The following is a 26,027-nucleotide window of genomic DNA, read 5'->3' as shown; positions in this document are numbered from 1 at the left end:
CACAGCTGCTCTGGGCAGCCTGTTCCAGTGTCTCACCACACTCAGGTGAAGAATTTCTTCCTAATATCTAATCTAAATCTACCCTCTTTCAGTTTAATGCCATTTTCTCTTGTCCTATCACTACATGTCCTTGTAGAAAGTCTCTCTCCAGCTTTCTTGAGGCCCCTTTTTGGGTATTGGAAGGCTACTATAAGGTCTTCCCAGAGCCTTTCCTTCTCCAAGCTGAACAACCCCAACTCTCTCAGCCTCTCTTCATAGGAAAGGTGCTCCAGCCCTCTGATCATCTTTATGACCCTCCTCTGGACTCTCTCCCACAGGTCCATATCCTTCTTATGTCAGGGGCCTCAGAGCTGAACACAGTACTCCAGGGTGAGGTCCCACAAGAGCAGAGTAGACGGGGAGAGTTGTGGCATACGAAGGCATGGACCCCAAGTGAGATTCCCCATTGCATACATAAGTGCTGGTTATAGACAATCACTTATCCACCCAAGTTCTGCCCTGGCATGTGCCTATGTGCAGCAAAGCACCTTTGCAGCCAGTTCACGCTCCACCGAGCTGTTTACTCCTTCCATGCTCATCTGAGGAGGTCTCTTCTTCCCAGATCAGGATTACAAGATGTGGAGGCTTTGGGCAGCCCCTCATTGCAGACAGATGTGCACAGAACTGATTTGCAGGTGAGCTCTGAGAGCCAGATTTAGTGCTAGCTGCTTCCTCACTACATTTTAAGGCATAATGACTCTGCAACCTGGCACCCAGACAATGAACAAAGTCTTTTCTCAGAAAGGGCCCTTACAGAGAATAACCTCCCTCAATCTGCTGCTTTAAGTTGTTAGTTAAATACTGCACTGTTCTAAATAAAGTTTTTTTAAAAGAAACTTATTTCCAAAATTCTTTTCACCAGATCAAAAGTAACAATGTAACTTAGCTTGTGTCTTTAAAAGTATACAAATTTGCATTAGTAAAATTGCTGTATTTCCGAAAGCAAGACAGAGACCACACAAAAGGGAGGGGAAACAGCCTCTGTGCATGTGTTCCAGCTGTTAGCTGAAATCCTAGCCAAATGTCCCTGTGCTAAGACCCTCAGAGCCCAAGTCACACATTCCTCATATGCATGTATTTCTAGGTACTTTACTCATATGCTCAGTCTCCAGTTTCCCATTTCTCCACTCCAGAATTTATGTTTCTCGACTCTTCGGCCCCAAACCCCCTGGTCTTCCATCTCTTCTTCCAGCTTTCACTCTCATATTGCCCCAAATCACCTCTCATTCCAATCCCCAGCTTTTCCCAGCACAGACACTGCTACTGTTATTCTCTGCACTCACCCTTCTCATACTTGAGTGGGAACATCTGAGCATTTTCATTTCTTAGCTCCAGACCACCCGTCCCACAATCCAGCAGAACCCTGCTGCTCTGCCCCTCCTAGTCCTGTTGTTCTCTGTGTATACAGCCTCTGCTGCTTCCCACACTCTGGGCCTACATGTTGTAAAAAATAATAGAGATTCTAATGTGTTTACTATGTCATGAATTACATGCCTAGCAAACCAGCCAGAGTGTAAAGGTTTACATCATTCAGATGGTAAGCCATGCTTACTTTCTCAAATGCAAAGATTAAAAAAACAGTGGAAGACAAGCCTACATTCTAGCTCCACAAGTGAGAAGCCTATTATGAAGCCCAAGGGATGGAGGACTAGGAACTGAAAGACCAATTTACTAATTTGCTTCCTTCTTTCTGTGCAAACAAGAAGTATGCATGAAATTGCCCATTCAAGATATACAACAATCTGTCAGATTGACCTGAAGAAGGGAACACAGATTTCTACCTGCAGGAGGTAAAAAGACCAAATACATCTCAGCACTTGCTGATACTTCCAAATGCCCATCACAAAATGAAATCAAATACAAACAATGAATGAGAACCTCAAATTGCCAAAATCAAGTATCCCCAAGCCCTGCAACTGGAGGGAAAAATGTAATTTCACCATTGGGACCCAGCTACAAAGTCTAGGGTGGGGATTGGAGCACTTCACATAAGACATAATCAGCAATGAGTGGGTCAGAAACCAAAAGGGAATTTCAGAATTTCTTTCAGAAATATTGCACCAGCAAATGTCAATGTTAATATAACAAGCAACTTCAGCAGCTCTCTGCCTGTAATGAGAACTGTTCCCACACCTCAAGGACATATCTGAGCATACAAAATGCTTGCATAAACAGACCTAACAAATGATGTGTCAATTTTCCAAGAGTACTAACTAAATAAATAAACGCCATCTAACTCATATTAAAGAAAAAAAAAATCCAGCGTGGGTGGTTGTTGTGATAATTCACTATTAAAGTAAAATACCTATAATTTCACCACAGACAAAATAAAAAGTTAGTAAATACCATTGCTTGATGCTGCACATTCAGACACTACAAGGGCTTCTACCATTACTTCAGCTTACAAGCTTGGGACGGGGAAAAGTGTTATGAACCTAAACCAATAGTACTAGACATAAAATCCTAGATTGGAAGGAGGATGTACTACACTGATCAGTTGACAAACCTTTCTTTATTCCATTAGCATAATGATTATTTTATAATTTCAGAGGATTTATCAATAGGCCGGATTATCCCTATGGTCCCTAATGTTAATAATATCTAAAAGAGATTCTACTATGGAATTTATAAGTCCTCAAAATATCCTAGATTTTCTAAAAATAAACGAAAAACTAGGATGGCTGGCAAGGGGCTGGTCACTTTTTGTCCTTAACAGGTACCTAGAAATTCTCTTTCCAAAGGCAGATCTTCATTGAGATTTATATACATGACAGTCTTCCTGCAGGATCTGCTCTATATTCCCACATGAGGTGAGGTCCCATTCTCAACATTTGTAACAAATAATATGTGCTATATATTACCTTGTTACTTACGTAAAATACAAATCTGATCTTCTAAAAATTATTAAATAAAATTCACAAATAAAATAAATTGTAGTATACAACTGATGTTCAGAAGAAGCATATACAGACAGATTAAATGTCAGGGACCAGAAGATAATATTTCCTACTCAGCATCTGTATCAATAATTTAACAGCACAAAGGAATGATTTAAGAATTTTAAGCTAAACTGAAGTGTGGGTAGAAACTGGCTTCTAACAGTTAAATGATAGTACATGATTGTACACAATAAAGTGTGGTCGTATTCAAAGGTTATGCTAGGGTTCTGCTTTTGTGGTTTAGTTTCCATAAAAAAAATCGTGTCTAATGCTTTGCTCTGCAGAGTATCTAGAGTTTTGGATACCTCCATGGCTTTCCTAAGTAGCAGTGGTGGTAAGGATCCTGCAAAGCCTAAGGCTTTGCTATAAACCCCAAGTGAGTTTGTAGTGATAAATGAGGGAAATTTAGGGGAAGACCAACTGACACAGAAAAAAGGGAAAACTCTAGTTTTCTCAAGTGTATCAAATTTGCCAGAATATAATCCTGATATTATCATCTTAGTGGAATATTTCATGATATTTCCAAAGAGCATGTTATATAAAATCACTAACAGGTAACATGTATTATTCAAGAGAACATTAACAAAAAGACAAAAGCAAAGCAACCCTCTGCAAGCATTATGTTTCAATATTGAATAACCACTGATTCTCTTATATGTCCTGGCTAATAGTTTTTTTTTTAATAAGTGAGACTGAGTCTATAGTAGCCTTCTATTAAAGTATTAATGCTGAAGAAAAAAAGATATTAATTTATCTGGAAAACAGAAATTTAGACAGGTGAGAGTTAAAACCAGTGAAAAAATACAATACCTATTGACTTACATGCCTTTTAATAGCATTTAAACAAAAGTATGTTAAACACAACTTGGAGGAAAATCAGTTTTGCATTAACCTCTAGTTGGAGGCATCTTAGATTTGCAGAACAGATGATAACACTCAATAACTTGGGTATCTAGTCTCTTACCCAGCAGCAAATTAACTTGTATTTACCATGGGATAGCATAAGCAACAAATTCTTGCACATTACCCTTGCAAGCCTCTACCAAACACTGATTCCCTAAATATCCCAACAACAGCATTACAAGTGACTGAAATACTCCACAGATGTGCGCACACAAAACTTCTCCAGCAGCACTGGCTGCCTGGCTAACCAGAAGAGGCCTGGGTATCTGTTCACTGTGCAGCAGCTGACTCAAACTGAGCAGCCACTGAGCCAGTGAGTGGGGCACAGCCCTGCCACAGGAGTCACCTGCAAGTTGGTTACCCGTCTGACTTACCAGGCTGCCAGAGCAGAAACAGGTAGGGCTGCCTTCTCTCTGAACTGTCAGTCACACCAGCAGGCTGTTAGTCACCACTGTAAGCAGTGGTGTTAAAGATATCTTCCATTTCACTGGAGATTCTGTAGTGTCTGTATTTTCTACCCATCAGCAATCTGCACTTTTACAAAACGGAAATTCCCTTTTCTGATCAGATTTAATTCAACCATGTCAGGCCAATTTTGCTTGTGTCAAACCTGAAGTCTAGAAGTTTACATAACTTGGAAACTAAGAGACCAAATCCCGTTAGTGAGGTGAATAGAATCATAGACTCAAAAGATTCACAGCCTGTTTTGGGTTGGAAGGGACCTTTTAGGTCATCTAGTCCAACCCCCCCTCCAATAAGCAGGGACATCCTCAACTAGATCAGGTTGCTCAGAGCCCTGTCCAACCTGACCTTGAAGGTTTCCAGGGATGGGGTATCTACCACCTCTCTGGACAACCTCTTCCAGTGTTTCACAACCTTCATCATAAAACTTTGTTCCTCCTATTGAGTCTAAATCTACCTTCTTTTAGTTTAAAACCATTACCTCTTGTCCTGTTGCTACAGGCCCTACTAAAAAGTCTGTCCCCATCAAATGGACTTGAAATACACCAGGCCCTCAGGGTAAATACCCTTTTTGGCTCAACCATGTAGGAATCCCTGACAGTACCAATGGAGACTTGGAGCACGCCATGAGTGATGCCAGGGCTCCGGAGGAGAAGGTGAAGGACAGAGAAGCCCACACAGTTCTCCTTCATCCTGCTAGCCATGGAAGAGGTGCCTGAAGGAGAGAGCTCATCCCGAGTTCAATACTTGTCTGTGTGACAGATCGAACAGAACAGGCTTTAGCCTTCACAGCCATGGAACCCTCTCTGAGGAGTGAGGACTGCTGGGCAGAGGTGTAAACCATCTGACAAGGCTGTCAAAAGCATTTTAGTTTGTTGTCGTGGCTGCGGGACCCAGAATGAATTTGCCTGAAAGCTAATATGGAAAAATTAAAGCTTAGCCACTCCTATTCCCCGATAAAGCAGATGGCTCTGACACTGCCAGAACAAGGGAGGATCAAGAGTAGGTTAGTGGGGGCAGAGCTGCCCCACCTCTATTAGCAGTAGCCTGTACTTACACTGGATGAGATCTCATCTGTTTACAGCCCGGTTTCCTGCAGCTGTTTCCTGTGGTTGAGGTCACACAAGCCCATGTCACAGCGTGAACGCCAGCTGAAGGGCTTCCCTGTAGGGGGAGCACTTAGAAGACTTGTTCTAGCGTGAATTCTTGAGAGCGTTTAACAGCTGACCCCAACTGCAGTTTTTCCTTCAGCCAAGGTACTCTCCTCCATCCACATGCCAGTTTTTGTAACCATTATTAGGACAGGGGACATAGAGGCAGACCCCTACACACATGGATTTTTGAAAACAGAAGCCCAGCTTTCATAGGAAACAAGGCAAAACCTCGTTTCTCTGAGAAAACTCATTCTGAATAGGAATTGTTAATTAACAAAAATTTGTATCAAAACTTCATTTGTACTTAAAACAATAGGGAAGCGGCTTTCTTCAGTGTGTAAAAGGTTTTTAAACCAGGAGAAAATGTCACATGCTGCGGTTTCAGGTCACAAAATATTGAAACAAGATCTGGCACGATCAGCTTTACTGAAATTTTTTATAAGTTAGATGCACACCTGTAAGAGTGCTGTAAGTCAGTGCTGTCCAACCTGTTGACCTGACATGCCACAAATAAAAATCTTTAAAAGTTACCAGACTGGTACAACCAGAATGGTAGACTTGTGAGTTCATATGAACAAAATGTCAATGGCTCTTCAACAGTCCCACCAATTCACAGTCAACAAAGAGCTGAGCTGGAGGGTACCCCGACACATCACCAGCTGTAGCACCTGACTGGAGCAAGGTACCACGGTTACCACTGCCAGGCATCTCGGCATGGAACCCACCCACAGGCCAAGCAACCTCCGACTGCTCCAGGGCCAAAGGTCTGGGTACACGAGATACTTCATCAAGCAGCTTTAGACTAAGGAAGACCTTGAAGTTTCTTCCAACTCACCAGTCCCACATGAGCTCTGAGTAGAAAGTCCTAAACACCAGCTGTGAACTTAGGCTACCTCCCTGGCTCATTGCTTCCGGTTCAACAAGAAAAGGCAGAAATGAAAAGGCAAAAACCCTTTCCATGGCAGAACTCACGCTCGTTAAGTGCTGAGAATGAACTTGTACAGAACTGCTCACTAGTATTTAAGCTTAAAGGCGTCTCTAGCTCAGAGCTGGGCTCGCAGCCTTCGACGGAGCTAGTTTCCCTGGGTCCTTTAGCCAGAAACACCAGAGACACCTCAGCCAGCAGCGCTGGGCTTCAGCCGCACCACCTGTACCTCAGCACCCCTGGCCCTGGTGCAAACCAGGAGCCCGTCAGCGCCTAACGACGGCCCGACTGCCTCCATCCCCCATTTCTCAGCCTCTCCCCGCAAGGCCGCCCTCGGGGGTCACCGCGGAGGAGACGCCGCCGCCACGACACCCCCCGGCCTCCGGGACAACGCACCCCGCCGCTTATTCCTCCCGCCAGGCGAAGGCAAAGCAGCAGCCCAAGGTCCCAGCAGCCCAAGGTCCCAGCAGCCGTTACAGCGGCCAGAAGAGGGGACCAGAGCCGGCCGGCCGGCCACCCCCTCACACCCAACCCGCCGCGGCCCCGCTCCGCCGCCATCCCGAAGCCCCGCCCCCACGCCGGCAGGAGGCGGCCGCGCGCCCCGAGCCAGCGGCTGCCTCAGCACTTCCGGGTCGGGGGCGGGGCGGAGCGAGGAGGTGGGTGCGTGACGTTGCCGGAGGGGTCCGGGGCCGCTCGGCGCCTGTTATTGTTCTCGCCGCCCGCTCTTCCCGCCGCCGCGTCTGCCTTCCCCGGCGCCTCGGGGAGCGGCGGGAGGGCAAGCAGCGACCGAGCGAGCCCGCCGGCGGAGGTAGGAGGGAGCGGGCGAGCGGTGCCCGCGGAGGCGCCCGGCGGGAGCGGGCCGCCGCCCGGTGGCCGTTAACCGTTTCCACCTCTCCGCAGCGCGAGCCCTGACAGCGGGGGAGGGGGCAGAGCGCGCGCGCGTCACGCAGGAGCGAGCGAGAGCCGGGGACCGGGCGGCCATGGCCTACGCGTATCTCTTCAAGTATATCATCATCGGGGACACAGGTAAGCGGCGGGGGCGGGAGGCGAGGCGAGGCCGCCCCGGGAGCGCGGGGGGGGCGGGCGGAGCGCGGAGCAGGGCCTGGCTCCCCGCTCCCATTTCCGCAGTGCTGGCGTCGTCGACGTGGTGGCTCTGCGCGAGGAGGCGGCTCCCCCCCGCCTCTGCGCCGGGCCCCGCCCGGCGGCCTCGGCCTGCCCCTCGGCGGCTCCGCGCCCGGCGGCTTCGGCCTGCCCCTCGGCGGCTCCGCGCCCGGCGGCTTCGGCCTGCCCCTCGGCGGCTCCGCGCCCGGCGGCTTCGGCCTGCCCCTCGGCGGCTCCGCGCCAGGCCCGGAGGCCTGACAGGCGCCGCCGGGCCTGGCTGTCAGGCCGCGGGGCAGTCGGGCCGTGTCACGCCCCTGGCTGCGGCATCTGGCAGGGGGAGGAGGAAGGCGCTGTCACCTCAAAACTTGTACCTGGGGAGTGTCCCTTATTTGCATCCCTGCAGAGGTGAGGCCTGAGAGGTGCCACATGCCATCCCGCAGTTTTGCGGTGAGGCCAAGACTACTGCTGTGTGGTACATTCAGCTCAGGCCGCAAGGATGCTGTTTCCAGCCCCAGCTGGAGGTGCTGTAGCAAACTGTCAAGACATGCTGTCAAAGGCAAATTAAAAGCCCTGGTTCTTATCCACTGATTTACAGGAACTATTTTTTTTAATTACTATTATTGACCGGTGCTTCCCCAGATACTTCATGTCGCTTCTGGGCTCTCTTCTCATTTGCTTCCCACTTTTAAAAACTTGCTGCATTCGGTTTGTCATTGGCTGGTGTGTAAAATAGTAATGCTTACAAATGCTGGGAGCATAACAATATGCTGATAGGAATTGCTGTTTGAAGCCCATTTGCCAATATATTCTCTGCTTCCTTAGTACAGTGTGGGTATAAGTAGCATACTTGCATCAAACTGTTGTCAGGACAGGGTAACACATAGTTAACCATTGTGCCTGAGTATTGTGCATCTCTCTTGTTGTGTTCCTCATACCTGAATAAATGCTTTTTTTAATAAGTTTGATGACACAGCTGTCACTTTACATGCTATTCTAAAGAGGCCTCTGTAATTGTACTTCATACCTCTGAACCACACTATCACTAGAGTATAATCATACATTACACTTGCATTACACATGAGGTTGTTAAATACACTGGATGCAACTACTATGTGACTTTATTTTTTTTTTAAACCTACATTTAAACTCTAGAAGCTTTTTTAGGCTACTGCAGCAGCAGCTGTACTACAGATTAATCTTAAGAAATATCACAGCTGTGACAACTGTGTTGGAAGCATTAGGCTGTAGATGATGTGAAAACTCTGATTTTTTTATTGAGTATTTAAGTGAGTGACAGCTCGTTAAACCAGAGGACATGAGATTACCTGAGCAGATTCAAGGGAAGTAAGAAGAGTTTTGTCTGTCCAGGGTGATGCAAAATGGTAGGTGCAGGGTTCAGAGTGGTAGTGCTTCAGAACAGGTGGCCTATTCTAGTACATCTCTAAAAACTATGATTGTTAAAAGTGGTGCAAATGACAGCAGACAATTGCTTTATTACATTCATTGATTGTATGCTGATTAAATTTCTACACGGAAATACTCTTGGTATAATGGGGTGTGTTGCACTTTTGCATTTCAGTACCTTGAAATGTGAAATACAGAACAAATGACATTGTTTCAGCTGCTTAAGAGCCATATAAAGGAGGAGTGAGAGAGAGAAAGGAAACACAGAGAGGAAAGCAGCTCACAAATTTGTGTTTTGATGTTTTGGTTGGTTTTTTTTTTAATTTCTGTGGCTTTTATTGAGAGTTGCTACAGGAGGCTAACTAAAACTACTGCAACAATCATTCTTGAAGTGAGTTAAATATGCCAGTAGTGGTAAGTTGGTTTTGCTTTTATTAGATCTCCTATGAGCCTTGTAAGTATTCTAATATAGCTAGGACCAAAGAACCAATCTATGTTGTGCAGTTTGTTGCCAAAGTGACTGATGGTTTAGGTGTTACTACTGTTCCTCAGACAAAGGCAGTTGAGCTCATAGCTCTCCTGATGGGAATTAGGAGTGGATTGGGAGTATCCTGTTCAGTTCCAGTGGTGGTCTGCTACAGCATTCCAACCAGTGAAGAGATGCCAGTGGCCTTGCAGGCCATGTAATTTTCATAACAATAAAGAAATTTATCTCTGGGACTTGATTTAGAGTATTTGGAAATGAATAGGCTGCCTGGTGACTCAGCAATTAGTTGTAAACAAACTGTAGGAGAAAAGTAAGGCAGCATCAGCTGAGGACAGATGTTAACATTTAGCTCATCTTCCTTTTCAGCACTGCAAAATGAAGTGGGTTATGCAAACCATAAAAAACCCAACAAAAAATGCCTGCAGTTATACAAGTTATACCTGCATGTATCTTCTCTGAATTGTGATTCCGCATGCTTTCATCTACTTAACCACAGGAATTCAGTATGATCTCAGTGTCTTAAAATGACAGCCACAGAAACTGACTGTGCAAGACTGCCTTTTTCTCAACAGCTCTTGTCCCCTTGCATTGCTTGCTTCATTGGTCGTTGACATTGTGACTTTTTCTTTTGCTGGTACTTCAAGCTTTATGAACCTGGGATCAATTCTGTTCTGGTTGTTACATTTTGCATAATTTAGAAAAAAATATTTTTTTTCCATGTAGTTAGAACTAGTTTAAGATCTGCTTGGTTTTCTGTTGTGGGAGAGACCTGAAATGGCATAGCTGTCTTTCAGGTGCTCAAGCAACATTGCCATAAATCTGCAGTTTTTACATTGTCTGGGTGGGACAGTAGCTGGGGAATTTCATAGAGTCGATAACTTTAAGAGAAAAATTCAAGTATTATGGAATACTGACTGCTGTGAGAGTTAACCAGGAAAAATCTTTTGATCTGAGTATTTCCAAAACATTATAGGAGTTTGCAAATGCATTTAGAAGCATATGTGTTGCATTCTGCTTAGGGCTGTGTCTCCAAGACCTTTGACTTGGTTGTTGATAGTGTCAGTTTCATTTTGATTGCCTGTAGGAGTTGGAGCGTTCATCCACTCTTCCCCACACATCTACTTTTGGCCACCAGTTGAAGTCAAGATGGACTTTGATGTGAGCTAGGGTGAACATTTTTAGCACATGAGTACTGCCTGGTTTTACAGTTGATGGCTGAAAGTCTGTTGTTTTATTTCTTACAAGTTTGATATGTTTGATACGATAGTGAAACCTTCTTTTCTGCTTAAATGTTGTTGTTACTAGCAGTGTACCAGATGGGAATAATCTAGGAATGATAGGTGAGATTTCTGCGAAGACTAGAGCTGGAAAATTTTTTCCAGAATATTTAATATGTATTAGACAGGATTTCTTTATATTAGAGTATGTTTGCTAGATTCCACTAGAGAATGCTAGTGAACTGTAGTATACCAAAAATACTAGTTTTGTAATGGTCAAGTTTCTTGCCACCAACATAACTTGTCAGTTGTATTCCATCTAAATGTTATGATGAGTGTTGCTGCATCTTCCATGAGCAGGTCTGTATTCTGCTTTTCCTGCATGTGTTGGTTCAGCACCCCTCAGAGCTTCTTGCATAATGAACTTTCATTTGCCTTTCAATTTCAGCAGATAGTTGCTGGTTATAAACCAACAGTATCTCAAAGTAGTTCTTATTAGGGGAAGATGATGAAAGAAAATATAATTGCTTGGTGATCTAATTTTCCTCACTCTAAAGTAAGCTGCCTAGTCAACCATTTCACTTGTCTAGGGGATTCTCAAATGTTGAAATTAAGCAATTGAATTAGCTTTATTTTTCAGTCTTCCTTGTGAAATGTGTCTAGTATCATTGCACTTTGTTCTGGAACAGCAGCTGTTACTAGCTAGTGATGTGCATGACCAGAGCCTCTTGCCCTTATTTTCTCTAAGTATGTAACTACTTCTTAACTGAACAGGTTTTCATCCCATTAGAGCTGCTGTTGTCATCCCATGATAGCTTGAGAACTTTTTCATACTGAAAACCAGAGTACTGATCTGTACTACTTAAATCTTGCTTTGAGACCCTTTTGATGGTCCTTTGATCCCTAAAAGAGCAGATATTAGGTGTTGTATAAGTGTATCTTCTTAGCCTCTTAGATGTTAACTAGAATTGATAAATTCTAAGTAGATGCCTGTACAGATGATTTTATGAGACTGTAACTGTGCACCCTCATACTAATTTCTAACCTTTAAACCAAAACCACCCCACCCCACTAAAAAAAACCTGAGCAATGCTTCCCTCCCCAACTTTGGCTAAAACAATTTTATTATGAAGGGCTGGCAGTTTTCTGAGTCTTCTGTGATCATCCAGGACGCAAAGAGATTTTGTATGGACTCATGTAGTTTTATTTTGTTTGGAAATAATTTTTATTTAGTTTTAAAACCTGCAGTTAGCAGTTGGGTAGTGCCATACTAGATGAAATGTGACAGAGCTGAACAGTTCCTTTCAGTTTGTAGGTCTGCACAAATTTTTATATAGAAGGGAAAACTTACATCATTGGCTCTTGTAAATAATTTACAGCAATGTCTGCTTAAGTATTGAAGCTGAATTTAAAGAGCTATAAAGCCATTTTTATGACATTAATTTTCCAAAACTTATGTAGCCATCGTGAAGGATTTTGGAGGTTAATTTTCTTCCCTTCTTGCCCATGCTTATGTTGGTATGTGAAATACCTTTGCTCTATAACTGACAGTTTGGAATGTTGTAGTTTGTTCTTCCTACTAATTTAAATAGAATTTTTCCATTTGATGTTAGTTTTGACTAACAGATAACTGGCTGAAAAGAGGTTAAGAATAATCTTTGCTTTAGGTTAAAGTCTCATTATGCTTAGGCCTGTGAAAGGGTAGTACTGCACTTCAAGTTGCATAAAGATATTGGGAAGGAAGGAGACAGGGAATGAGCTGTGGCTTGTGATAGCAAAAGGGCTTATGAAATATGTGGAAGCTGTGCAGACTGCTAGAAAGAACTACAAGTACCTCATAAGCCAGGTTAGAGGTATATATCTTGTGTTATTTGTACTATTTAATTACTTGGTTTAAATCTGAGCTGGTTTTATAATCTATATTATTTGAGGCTTCATCACAGTTTGAGACTGTCCTCAGCCTATTTAAAGATTTATTTTTGTTTGTTTTCTAAAGAGATGTAACGGAAGTAGGAAACTTGTTTCAGCTCAGTTGGTATTGGGACTTTAGTATCGTGGGCATCCAAGCTGACATAGTTGATTACACATGAAAGGACTTACCTTGTGGTGACTTTCATAGTCTGCCATGAGCTAAACCAACCCACTAATGCAGTAGAAACTACCTACTTTTTGGTTAACTTTTTACTTGGTGGCTGAGTCAGCAGAGTTGGCCCAGGGAAGGGCTTTCCAAAGCCTAGCGTACTTCCAAGGGAGGAAACAGGACCTAGGAGGATCAGTGAGAGCAGGATATCAAAGGGGGAGTAGGTCTTCATCTCTGTTGGTGGTGAGCTGATTGATCACCTTGTCTTGTGAAGTAACAATGACAAAAATACAGTTCTGTGAGATGGCTGAGTTAATTCAATATTTATCCACCACCAGAATGGGTGGACTTGGTTACCACTCCTTGTCTCAGCCATGAACTTCTGCTTCTTAGGCTGTCAACATCAGTGCTTGTCTGAGAGAGCCAGTTCAGCTCACAAAGGTGATCTATAAAATAAAACCAAGCAAATAGTAGGTACGGTCAGAAAAGTGTAAGAGCTGTTTTGAGTAAGGTGAAACTGTGTGGGAAGGGCTGAGCATACCATACCCATCAGAAGCAGCTAGCAGGTTAACTAAAGAGACTTGTCTTCAGGATTCAGTTTTGGTACCTAGGTTGGGATGACTGCTACTGCAGTTCTTTTCCTCTGCCACCTTTCTTGGGCTATAGTGGTGCTTCTGTGAACAAGTAAGGAAATTATCGTAACTCCCTCTTCCCTCCTTTTTTGAGACATTTTTAGTTTTGAGCCAGATCAACTTTCCAAGACAAACAAACATAAGTGGAAGGAATACTGATGAGTTTTGCTAATGGTAAGAAAAGCCTCGAAGTTTGCCTCATGTTGACTAGTGCACCTCTGACTTTGCAGCTGATGACTGAGCTTTCCTTGCCCTGTTCACAGGGAGTCACAGCAGCTGGAAGGGGAGAAGGAAGCAAATGAGCTGTCTTAGCAAGAGCCATTTAACTGGCTCAGCTGTATCATCCCCTGTGCTGTGGTTGCAAAGCTGCTTTTTTTAACTGCCATGAGCATAGCCTGGTACTGAAAAGAACAACCCTTCCCTTTGATATGTATTTTGTAGCCCTAGTCTCATGCACATAATAGTGTTTTGGGTGAGTGTAGTTTTATGCTGGATCTGTTTCTTGGCTTAGCTCACTGCATAACTTGGTGAGTGAGAAGGGAGAGGTTAGCTTTACCACCAAACTGTTCTGGCTTGCTAAGCAGTGAAATCAACACTGGTGTTGATGTAAGGAGGGGGGGAGGCGATGCATGGCTGGGCCAAGGTGGACAACAGCAAAGCTCTGGCAGCCGTTACCTAGGGAAACTGACTGTAGAGTGGCACCCAGATAAAGAGGAGACTTAAGAGAGGCAGAGGAATTTGGAGAACCAGCTGAGGTTTGGAATTCAGAGCCAGAGGGTAAAACTACTGTAGCACAAGTTTCACTTCCCATCACTGTTTGGGTACTAAAAGTGATGAAGGGATCCTGGAACAGGCACTTGCAGGGAAGCACACTGCTCCCCTCTGAGCATGTAATCCATTGTTTTAATTTGTTCCTAAGCAAGAGCTTTTGTTTACCATGGTTGTTGGTGAAGTGTAACCAAGCTCTGCTTATTTCTTGTTTTAAAATACTAAGATATTTTTTTTTTCTCTGGGGGTGCTTTATCTGAAGCTGTATTAAAGTAATTGTGGCAGTAACATGGAGAATGAGTTAATAAATAACTGAATCTGTCCTTTCTGTGTCTGCAACTGGCTATCATGAGACATGCTCAGCTACTTTTCCCAGAGTGTCTGCCTCATTTCAGGTATGAGATTTACAGTGCTAAGTGAATGAGATGCCTGGTAAACAGCCACTTTGCTCATAGAGTGAGTTAACCAGCGTAGTTACTTTGAACCATCTGTATGCCATGGAGTTAGTGGCCATGCAACTGTTAATTGATCTTAATTAAGCTCCAGAACCTGATACAGGTTCTGGGCTGTGTCTAACATAGTGCAGCCTGCTCAGGCTTTGCAATTGAATGGTCCACAAACTATTCTCATAAGAACTTCCCTGTTAAAAATGATAAAATTAAAATATTACTATTAAAAATAGGCAATAAAATATTTTAAACCTAAACTTAATAGGTGCTGCAGCTTTGTTTGCAACTTTTTGAACTTTTTCAGTCAGGGCAGTACAGAACTTAGGGCCTTCCAGGTGTATTTTGCTGGAACGTTCTGAAGTAGCAGGAATGGCATTAAGACAGAAACTAGTTAATTTTTCTGTTTCTGGGTGTGAACCCACCACTCTGCAGTCTGCTCCTAAAAGGCATGCTGCATAGAATTAACTAGAGGTGTAGTCATCTTGTGCCAGTTTGAGACACGGCTTGCATCAAAGGGCTGTGCTCATCTGTTGTCTTTGCTGTGTTGATGCTAGTGTTTGTATCTCCTCTTGAACCAACACGCTGGTCACTAGCATTACAAGAAGAAATACCAGATTGCCACTTGAGAACTAGTGCTGGGACATGTAAACAAGTGTCACTTTGTTGATTAGATTTTGAAATGTTTTTCAAGTCTTTGTAAGATTTGTGCAGGAATATTGGGTAGCTTTGAGGTTCTGATATATCCAATGATACTGAAATCACTTTGTTGGGTTAATGATAAAAGCTATTCTCCATTCTATTTCTGGTGTGATTTATAGGTTGTTTTTTGTAAGCGGGATCGTGATTATCTTCGGTGATGGGGCTGCTGTGTGTCATTGGTGGTTATCTGTGTATATAAGCAGTGTTCTGTGAGTAGAAGATACTACTATTTTAAGATTAGTTTTGTGTTCTCTGTCCCTACAGCTCTAGTATTCTGCCTGTCCTTCTCCCTATTTCTTACCTCCAGCACTCTCCCCCATTCCTTATCCACTTCTTATGCCCACAGAGCTTGCTATCATAAGCCAGAGAGCTACAGGAAAGAGATGTTAAGGCTAGTGCTGCAAGCTTTGCCTTGGGCTGCAGTTCCATGCCACTCTAAGCTGTTGATCTGCTGGCTGCTGCATTTCTCTGCCCTCATTTGAACTAACCCTCATGCTTGTCTGACTCTGCATTAAGCTGTTTCTGTTTGTTTTGTCACTCTTCTTGTCAGATCAGCGTGCTAACCCAGCAGACAACTGCAATTGCTTCAGAACTAATCTAAGCCACGTGAAGAAATGGGCACGAACGTGCTGTAGGGGAGAGAGTAGGGACAGCAGCACCAACAATTGGCTCAGGCTGCTGGAATTGCTACATCACTTGGGATATTAATCTCAGAGTGGCATCAATTTGTCGCAGCTCATTTTGTAACAAAACTAAATGCAGGTCTCCTATTAGGTTTGGTTGAAACTGGTCATAGTTTTTTAAGACCAAAATGGCAGATGGGCAGTGATTGCTATTGTGTAGGCTTGCTTTCCTCATGAAACCATACTAAAAATCTTGTTGAATTTAGTAGCAGAAATATCCGTGTCACTATATGCAAACCTCTGTTATGCATATCTTGTGTCTTGCAGTATGGTTCTTTTCCTTATCCCTTTGTTCAGAATTTAAATGTATGTAAACCGAAGGTATGACTGTCAAGTTTTAAAAGGCTGAAAATATGAAATATTCCAGAACAGGAAGAATGACCCCTCCAAGTAAAAGAACAAGGAAAAAATAACAGTAAACAACAGTATTATGTTTATAAACTTAGATAGTTAGGAGTACTTCTATTGACTGCATTAACTTTTACTTCTCTGTGCTTTCACATACAGAAGAAGTTGCCCATTTGCTTACCATTGTCCATGTGATGTGAAGTAGTTAATCCGTTTGGGTTGGAAATCAGGATATCTGAGGGGAACAATGTGTTGTCTGGCTGGCTGTAGTGTGAACTCAGCTGTTGCCAGTTCTGCTGGGACTATTTTTTGGCCTGTTGGGAACCAATGGGCAGTGGCACATAGTGATTCTAGGCAGCCATATATGTAGTGCTGTTACCTCAGCTGATAAATTAGGAGATGGGTGAGAGTGAGGTGTTGTGGAGGACCTAGTTAGCTTGGAAGAAGGCTGAAAATATTGAAGGGGAAGCAGATGCAGGGTTGTGAGGGGGGTAGCAAGACCTGTAGTTACAGTGGAGAGAGGATGTGAAATAATACTTTGAAGGTCTGTTAGGAAATATATTTTTTTTCTACTTAATTTTAAAGGCAGAAGTACGGTTTTGGAAGAAGAATTAATTTTTTTGGTTATTTTTGAAAAATACTACTTTGACTTTAATGTTTCTGGAACTTTAAAAGCTGTTGTGGTATGAAAAAGTTACACAGGATTCAAAGCAGGTGAAATCTAGTATCCCAAGTTCTAATAATGAGTTTTAAATAATATATAACATAAATAACTACCTATTGGTTCTTAACACATGTTTTTAATTTGCTTAAAACTTCTTTATTTTGGTTGTTTTTCTTTTAGGTGTTGGGAAATCATGTTTATTGTTGCAGTTTACAGACAAGAGATTTCAACCAGTCCACGATCTCACTATTGGTAGGTCTCTTTTGTCCTCCACAGTGCTAATGGTTAAGCAGCCATGGTACCTCAGCATGCATTTATGAGTTTGTTGTGCTGTAGTAATGTAGAATTTGTGCTGTATTAAGGTAGCAGTGAATCTTTAGCTGATCAGTATTTGTTAGCTAATAAAGCCAAGTGGACATCTTTTTTCTTACTGGGAAGGTACAATGTGAAACAATTAAAATTCGTAGCTATAGTATCTTCAACAGAAAAGCTAAAACCTCGCTCGGCATGGAAGGAGAATTGGCTAAGCTTCACATGCATTGATGGTGATGCAAATGGCAGATATTTCATAGAAAACAGAATATTAGCCTAGCCACAGAATCTTGAAGACAAGTTACAGGTAAACTAAAGCACAATTAACCTTAAAGATAAATAAACAGATTTACGATTTGGGAAGACTAACTTCTGGATGGGGAAGGATTGAAGTATGAAGGTATTCACTGGAAGGGACGGGGGCGTTCTGCCTGACTCCTCAATTGAATGTGGACCATTTGTGTTAGGTATGATTTGATACTGATAACTAGGGGAAATTAATACATGTTGACAGAATGCATTGCCTCTGATCTAGCTACAGTAAATGATGCAAACTTCTTTCCACACAAAATATGAGGAATAGTGTGGGAATTTTGTGGGCAAGCTTAGCCTTCAGATGAGTGAAACAGTGAAACCTGGTAAGCATAACAGATGCTAGTCTCTGATAAGGTTGCAGAACCTTTGAACTTCTTGACGTTATTTCAAGGAACCTATCAGCTCTAATCATGATGAGCCTTGCACAAAATGTATCCCTAGTCTCTATTTTTAGTTTGTGTCCTGGAATAGGTGGGCTTCCTGTGTTTGGGAGTACTGAAACAGATGATTGAAATACAAACAAATATTCTTCATGTAACAGAATGTATCAGGTGGTTTGGTTATGGGTTCCCTTTCTGTCTTGACATTCCTCCCACACCTTGTGCGTGGCTGTCTTTATATAATTCAAATTCTTCAGCTAACATCAGTTTTCAAATATTTCTGAGGTCTTAGCAGCAGATAGGCTGGCTGAATAAAGAGCCTGAGTTCTTTAGGGAGGCATGAGTTATTGTCATCTTTTCTTCTTTGGGCCTGCCAAATATATGACACCTTATATATCACTTACGCTTTTGGCAGTCCTGTCACATCAGCAAACTGATCGGCTGTGGGAAACAGCTTCACTTCAGCAGGGTGGTTGTAGTACCAGGTCTTTTGTCTGGTGTACAGCTAGATGAAATCTGGGAGCAGGAATTGAAGCTAGTGGGATGAGGACATGAACCTAGCATAATGAGGGATATTAGAAATGGAGCATGGAAAGCTGCTTGGAAAGGGCAAGAAGGGACATAGGCTGGAAGCAGCCTCCTTTCGCTGAACTGAGAGGGCATGCGTGTGTGTTTTGGTCAGGAGAGTGGTTCTCCCAATTACCCAAACTGTTTTAGAAAGACAGAAATAAATAAAGAACATGGGTTCTAAGTTGTATGAGTGCCTATACAGGGCGAGGTGGGATGGGTTGATGTTAGTTACCTAATGTGCTTCCTGGGAACCTGTAGGTTCAATAAAAAGGCTTGTGTTACATAGACTAACTCTTCTTAATATGATACAATGGTTTTAGCCCATGGGAGTGCAGATTTTATTCCTGCTGTGAGCAACTCTGTTAGAGGAGAAGGGAGACTGAAACTGGACATGTGGAAAGAAGACTTTTCATCTAGAGTTGTGCAAAACTCAGCCCCAAATTTTAGTGTAGTTGGCCTAAAGTGTTATCTGTAAGATTTAAGAAATTCAGAGAGAAACGCTACCTTTAATGAAAACTGGGGGGGGGGGGGGGGGGGCGGCGGGGCGGGGGGGGCAGTGGAGGAAAATAAAAAAACAAAAAAAACCAAACCCCAACACCACACACACCCACACAGCCCAAAAAAACCAAATCCAACAACAAGAAAACACACACCCAACCGTAAAAAACTCCCCACAACATTTGTAGGTAGAAATGGATGACAAAAAGACACTGTAAACATTCTCTTTGGTTTGCGTATTGCCCTTAGGACATGCCCTTACTGTAAACCTGAGCCTTTTCTATTCCTTCAAGAGGACAGGCTTACCATCCAACTGTGTGTTTTTTCAAATTCAGAATTGTCTCTCAGCAGATATTTTGATGGAACCGAATAAATACCCTTTTAATTTTTCTGTGGGGCTGTTTGTGGAAACTAAACGTTCAGGATGATTGCTGGATTTAAATCGGTAGCTCTGTATGTGCATTTTGAGATCAAGTAACAGCTGCAGTGTTGACACTTGTAGTAGTCAAAGGACCTTCTCCTGGCTTTGCAATCAACTTCAGAGAAAGCCTTGTCATTCACCTGCTTCCTCCTTTCTGCCCCTCCCCCTCCATTCTTTCAATTTGTTTGTGTACAGTTCCTGCAAGTTATTTGCATGCTAAAGAGAGCACCATGTTGTTTGGCCCACTGCTCTTATTTGGCCCTTGGGGAAGGGAGAATAGTGGTTCCTACCTGCCCCTTCCCCAAAAGTCATTCTGCAGAAAGCAATGCTGCCCCCCAAATGTTCTAAATAAGCTTTTGCAGAGACATTTGGAATACTTCATAGCAGGTCTGCTTAATTGGAAGACCTCAGCCCAAATCTAGACAGTGACCAATTTTAGATAAAACTTAACCTACCAACTCGATCTTTGCTTCATATATCCATTATTTCAGAAAAAATACAGATTAATGGAAACTTGATAACCTTTGCATATGTCTGCTATCTTTACACATCTGTCAGATTTTAACTACTGTAGTAATAGCCTCAATGTATGCTTAATTTAAAATATCCTAAAAATGCTTCAAATGATGGTACAAAAGGCTTGATTTTTTTCCACTGAAGAAATTCCTTTTTTATTTGAAACATTAATTTTTCCCTCAGTTATTAAATTTGATCTTTAACTAGCTAGAATTTTGGAAGCCCTTTATTTTTGTATAAAGGCAGATGAGTTTTAATACAATCATAAAATTTGTCTTGTTGAAGGTGACATTTGTATAGTCATTAGAATACTTTATTGATAAAGAATTGTAGGTTTAATTTCTTCTAAACTGGCTTTAGCGATCTATCCTTGGCAGAGTGTTAAAGTAACTGTGACTCTTCAGCTTCCTGTTTGCATGCAAAAGCACATGTTTATCTCCCTCTGATCTAGAGCTACGAAATCATCTGGAAAACATTGTAGGAAATGCCTCCTTGGCACTTGCTCTAATTAATGCATTTTTAAAGCACTTGGAAAGTAACAGTTTTCTTCCTTCTGGAAAACTTTCCAGCTCTTTCAAATAGCTGGAAAATTAACGAAAAGCAGATTGTGAAAGGAATTGTTTCCTACAAATACAGTGTTGAGTTAAACTTACATTCTTGCTGTTATAGTACTTGATATTCTTCTCTCTGACACATGCTAATAATGTAATCTTTTCTAAAATCTATTCAGGTGTAGAATTTGGGGCTCGAATGATAACTATTGATGGAAAACAGATAAAGCTTCAGATATGGGATACGGTAAGTAATAAATCATAGAAATTATTTAAACATATGGCTCTACTAGCTTTCCCTTTGTTCTGGGTAAGCTCTATCATCAGCATCCATGTGAAACTGTACTTTGTCTTGCAGCTTTCTTTGGCTTCTGTGAAAATTAAAAATTTGCTAAAATTTCCTTTTTTTGGAGTGATATATTCTTAAAACTGCAGATTTCTGCTGTTTGCACTGTTTAACTTCCTTAAGTAACACTCAGATTTGTAAGACTGGATGTTTTGCCTCACATTTTTTGTGGAAATTTTCTATATTATTAAGAACTTGTATTTCTCTGGATAGTCTTTCTCTGTGCATTCATGCCAGGTGTGGTTAATATAACATCATGTTGGGAAATTGTGATGTGTCTAGTAGCCTTAATCAAGAATTCTCTAGAGGAAGTGTTTGCATTTCTGATGTAGAAGAAAAGATATGGCTCACTGTTTTCACAGAAGACTTAAGAACTCAAGTTCACTATAATCATGAAGATAGTAAATACTTCAGAAATCAAGAAGGGATTGATAAAAGCTTAAAGTTTAAAGTCTGCCAAAATCCAGACTTTGACTTTTGTGGGGGCTCAGGTTAAGAATATACCTTAGCAAAGTCAGCTGTTTTCTTGTCACTTTACCACAGAGCAGTTCTACCTCAGTGCTCAGCGTCTACACTTGTGATGGCTTTAAGATGCTCATACTGATAGCTATGTCTTTCAAATGTGCTTAACTGTTCTCTAAGGCAGGGTTGTCTGTTTCCTTTTCCAAGAGCATTTTAGGATACCTTTAGAAACACATGCATGAGCCATAGCCTTGTGTATGTGCTCTTTTTGGTATAGCAAATTAATGAAGGGAGATGCACACATGCAGGGCATGCATATATGAATGTATGTGTACATAAAAATGTAAACAAATGCAATATTTTAGCTGACTTCATAGGTAAGATTTAAAGTACCTTACTTATTTTACAAGTTAATAACTTGAAATTGCATCTAACACCTGTGCCTCCTTGGAAGTTCTCTGTGAAAATGTATAGAAGAGTATGGTCAGATTGTACTTACAGTTCTGATCTTGAATGCAAGTGTGTTGAAGGAATAGCAAAATAAGAAACATGATGAGGTAATTCTCGAGATACCTACAAGTGTTAAGATACCCAGAGATGTCCATAACGACCAGTGTTACTGTGTCTGTAATTGTGTATCTGCATTGAGCATTTCCTGAATTTCTTTTTCTCTTAGTAAAAACTGCTAGCTGTTAGTGGTGCTATCTCTGTATTTATGAAGCTGTAACAACTTCTGTTTGATAAGAGAAGGCTTTTTTTACCCTGTGGCTAAGGAAACTTGTGAGTTATTTGCTTCCAGTTGGTGCTTACTGAGTCACAGCACCATCACTTTTCTGATTTAGCACTAGCCTTACATACCTGGTTTCAATCCACCACTGAACAGGAAGCATCTTGAGCGTAGATGTAAGAAGAGGAGAACTGGATAAAATTTCTTTTGACTGCTTAACAATGAAATAAGGACTTGCTTTCTTAAGACAATCACGTTTTAATTCAGATTTTTCTGGCCAGATATTTCTATGCAGTGGTCCTCAGTTTGTGTTGTCTTCAGCCAATCACTGCAGCTCCAAGGAAAGGTATTATCTTGATAATGGGGATATATGGAAGCTGCAGTGTACCTCACTGTGGGAGTATGTTGTAACCTACGGGGCAACTGAAGCTAACACTGTTGTATGTATGTGAGATCTATTTGTGTGCTTTTCTTGTGTTGTAAGTCAAGAATATTTGACTTTGTCATTAGCATCTTAGTTTGGATCAGGAGTGTATTACGGGAGTTAGCTCTGCTTTCTGCGGTCTGGTTTTCATGTGGGAGTACACAAACTGAATTCCTTTCGGATAAGGCCAAACTGGAACAAATCAAGGAATGCACGTATGCCAATTAGAAATTGTAGTCCAGTATTTCATCCTGTGAGTTGGTAGTTTAGTAAAACTAGTTTGTTGCAAAAACACATACAACACACCACCACTCAAAAAAACCCTAAGCCACCACTACCAAAAATTCAAAGCCCACATTCCATGACAGATACTCAGTGTGGCCGTTGCATACTTAGCATTAGCTGTTGCAGTCTTTGCTCTACTGCTGATCATATGTCTACACAAGCAAATAGTGTGTCCCGTTGTTCTCTTGAAGCTGCAGGCTGCTCCTGATCTCCCCACTGCTGGGCTCTGCAAGCTTGCTATGTGTGCTGTGGCATGCCCAGGTTTTTAGGTCTGTGAGTCGCTGGGTTTCACTTTTCCTTTCTGATGCGTTTAGGTCAGTCAAGGGGAGTGCAGGTATTGGAACAAATTGTTCATTTGTCTTGTCCTGTGTCTTTAATCTTGGTAATGGCTTTCAATAGTTGGATAGACTGAGAGATACTTTTGTCAAAACTGGTTAGTTGGTAATTGCCAGCTACGAGAAGTTAAGCTACTCTTCTGTGGAAGTGTGGTATTTGAGCTAGTGCCAACTTAAAAAATAACTTTTAGAGAACTAGAAGTGGTCTGTAGAAGCTGGTAAGAATCAAAATACCATTCTGGGAGCTGTTAAGCTTTGTGAGTTTAGACAAGCTGTGTAGATGAGGCAGTTTGTCTCGTGGTAGTGTAACACTGAGAAGTATTAAAATTGCTTCTTCTCAGAAAAAAATTCATTGTTGTAAAGAGATACTGGGCTTGTTACCAGGCTGAGTCAGTAGCCATCATTTTGTCATTGAGGGGGACGTTCTGTATTGTATTAACTATTACTAACAAGTCATTGTTGATGAGAAAAAAATAAGCAGTAGTTGAAAGAGGGAATTTAAGCTCTGTCAGACGTTGCAGGGGGAAAGATCAGTGATGATACTAAGTAATACTACGTATGTTCTCTAAATTAAATTGATATAAGAATTTTTCCTGTATATTTAAATACTGTATTTTTAAATATCTTTCTGCTTTATTTCATAGAAATGTGATTAAATGTTTATTTTTATTCATTATTATGTTTCTAGAGCACCTTAGTCATGTTCAGACTAAGACTAGTCTTGCTCAGACTAACACTAAATATCTGAAGTCATATTTTTTATAAGGCAATTTCTTGGTTTCCGTACAAATGAGCTTTCTAATTAAATTTACAATGTTTTCTACTAATTGAGAGCCTGCAGAAAAAAAATGTGTTTGTGCAAAGTGGAAGACCTGACTGTTGAAGTTACATCTCTCTTCCCTAAAACCACGGCGTGACTTCTCCATCCACTTTCAGATATTCTGAATATACTAATTCTTCTCGGAAACTCAGTTATTTTTCCTCTATTTGCAAATGCTTTGGATTTAGTAGAACCAAAGTTCCCTTAATTCATTAAATGAATAAGAATATCACCTTAGTGATAGTGACGATTGCCAGGATGTAGCATTCACCCCCAAGAGTTCTTTACTGTCTACTTCATGATATTTGCTACTTCCTTTGGTAGTCAGAGGATGTCTTTATGGTCATGGGAAGTTGGTGAATTCTTCTACTGTATTTTTACTAATGTGACCCTTTAGCCACATTCCTGCAGGTACAATGGTTACGTTTTGCAGCTCAAGTTGTGAGGACTCAGTGCTGAAGGCCCTCTTTTACTGCTGTGAAGTAACATCAAGAACTTGCATAGGATCCATTTTGGTTCCTGAAACTAGTTTGATCATCAGTTCACAGACTGTGTTTGCTGCTATGTGAGAGCATTAATTCATTTCTGAATTCATGGATCAGGGGGAATTCATCCATTACTCCTGTTGCAGTTTGTGTAGTAGGACTATCATCTGAACTAAGTGCCAGTAGCTAAGTTACTGTTCACAACCGTGATGGCACTTCAGGAAGCTAAGGGAACTTGATATACCTTCTAGCTTAGTGTTCCCAAACCTTTGTCTGTCATGTGCTTACATGTATTTGGTTATTGAAATGCATGATTATTGATATTTTATTTTATGGCTGGTTGTAAATTTCTTGTCAGTTTATCTGTGGCTTTTACAATAAGGGCTAGTTACCTCCTTTTGTCCGTAGTGGAACTCCTATTTTGGTGAGGCTAGCTACTTAAAACCTGAAAGTTTCAAATATATTTATGACCTGAAATAAATCAATAAGGGTACTTCTAATAATGGAGGACTAAAGCTTTGTTTCTGTGATCTGTTGGGAATTGCTGTGGATATCTAAATGGCATGCATTCAACAACATCAGAAGAAAAGGCAGATGTACAAATGATCTGTACTTAGACATATGTATGGTTTCACCCTTGGGTATCTTTAGTCCTATTAAAATTTCAGTTCTTTTTAGGATGCTGACAGGGTTATTCTGAAGTAATATGTAACTTGGCTGAATCTCACACAAATTCTGACACTTTCTTAAATTGTTACGGATTCTTTTTCATAAGTGGCCTTAGTTCTGTTCTTGTTTGGGAATGTCTTTGCTGGAAAGGAGCAGGGTTTTTTTAATTTTTATACTGCTTCTGTGCTTATTCTTTGAACTACGTACTAGTAAGTCACTTTAAAGTTCTTTTTATTTTGGAGTAGAGATGTAATTGCAAGAAAGATTAATGCATTTGTGTAAACAAGTTGCCATGTGACTAAAAGGCTGTTAATTTATTTATAACTTTCAAAACTATATTCAAGGGTATGTATTGCTCTTCTCTCTTTCTGGAACATTTTGTTCCAGGGATCAACTTTGTGGAGTAGTTCCCAACTGGCAGTTGTCATAGGTAGCGTGACACTTGTGTGAGTTGGTTGTTTCTTAGATATCTTTCTGGTTTTCTATATGGCTTATGAAAGTGTAAACAAATCTAAATGAGTAATAATTCCCAATGTGAATAAGGTGTTCTGTTACTGGGTTTGAACATATTACACACATATGCCCCTTTTAAAAAAAGTGAAGGAGTCTAGAGCTGCTACCAGTGGTGCATTATAGCTTCTCATTTTTCATGTACATGTATACTATAAAGTTTCCTCCTAATAAAAACTGTTGGTCAGCTTGGATGTTGAAGGCCTGCTGGGCTGTACACAGATAACTTTGAAGAAACTTTCCAAAATCATCAGCACTGAAAGTACAGAATTCTGTAAAATAAATGGCCTCTTTTCTAGGGAGATTTGCTGTTGTGGATCCTATCTCATTATCCAACTACTTTCTTGTACTGCATCGTGGTTCTTATTTATTTATTTCCTTAGTTTATAGATTCAAAAGTATGCTGTTAAGAGATTTGCAGGAAACTCCTTTTGATAGCAAAGACTT

The 26,027-nt window shown here is 41.4% G+C and overlaps 1 protein-coding gene across 1 annotated transcript in view; it reads left to right on the top strand.

Annotated features, from left to right (window-relative positions):
- Positions 1–7,063: 7,063 nt before the first annotated feature.
- RAB2A (RAB2A, member RAS oncogene family) overlaps positions 7,064–26,027 on the top strand; it is a 44,066-nt gene continuing 25,102 nt past the window's right edge. Inside the window, exons 1-4 of the mRNA XM_056331319.1 lie at positions 7,064–7,230; positions 7,323–7,448; positions 17,135–17,206; positions 20,697–20,764. Coding sequence (XP_056187294.1) covers positions 7,403–7,448; positions 17,135–17,206; positions 20,697–20,764 — 186 coding nt within the window. The 5' untranslated portion in view covers positions 7,064–7,230; positions 7,323–7,402. The remainder of the gene's footprint in view (positions 7,231–7,322; positions 7,449–17,134; positions 17,207–20,696; positions 20,765–26,027) is intronic.

The sequence above is a fragment of the Falco biarmicus genome, chromosome 3 (genome assembly GCF_023638135.1).
Source record: "Falco biarmicus isolate bFalBia1 chromosome 3, bFalBia1.pri, whole genome shotgun sequence".
Classification (NCBI taxonomy): domain Eukaryota; kingdom Metazoa; phylum Chordata; class Aves; order Falconiformes; family Falconidae; genus Falco; species Falco biarmicus.
The sequence above is the reverse complement of the archived record's forward strand: the minus strand, read 5'-3'. Positions and strand labels throughout refer to the sequence as shown.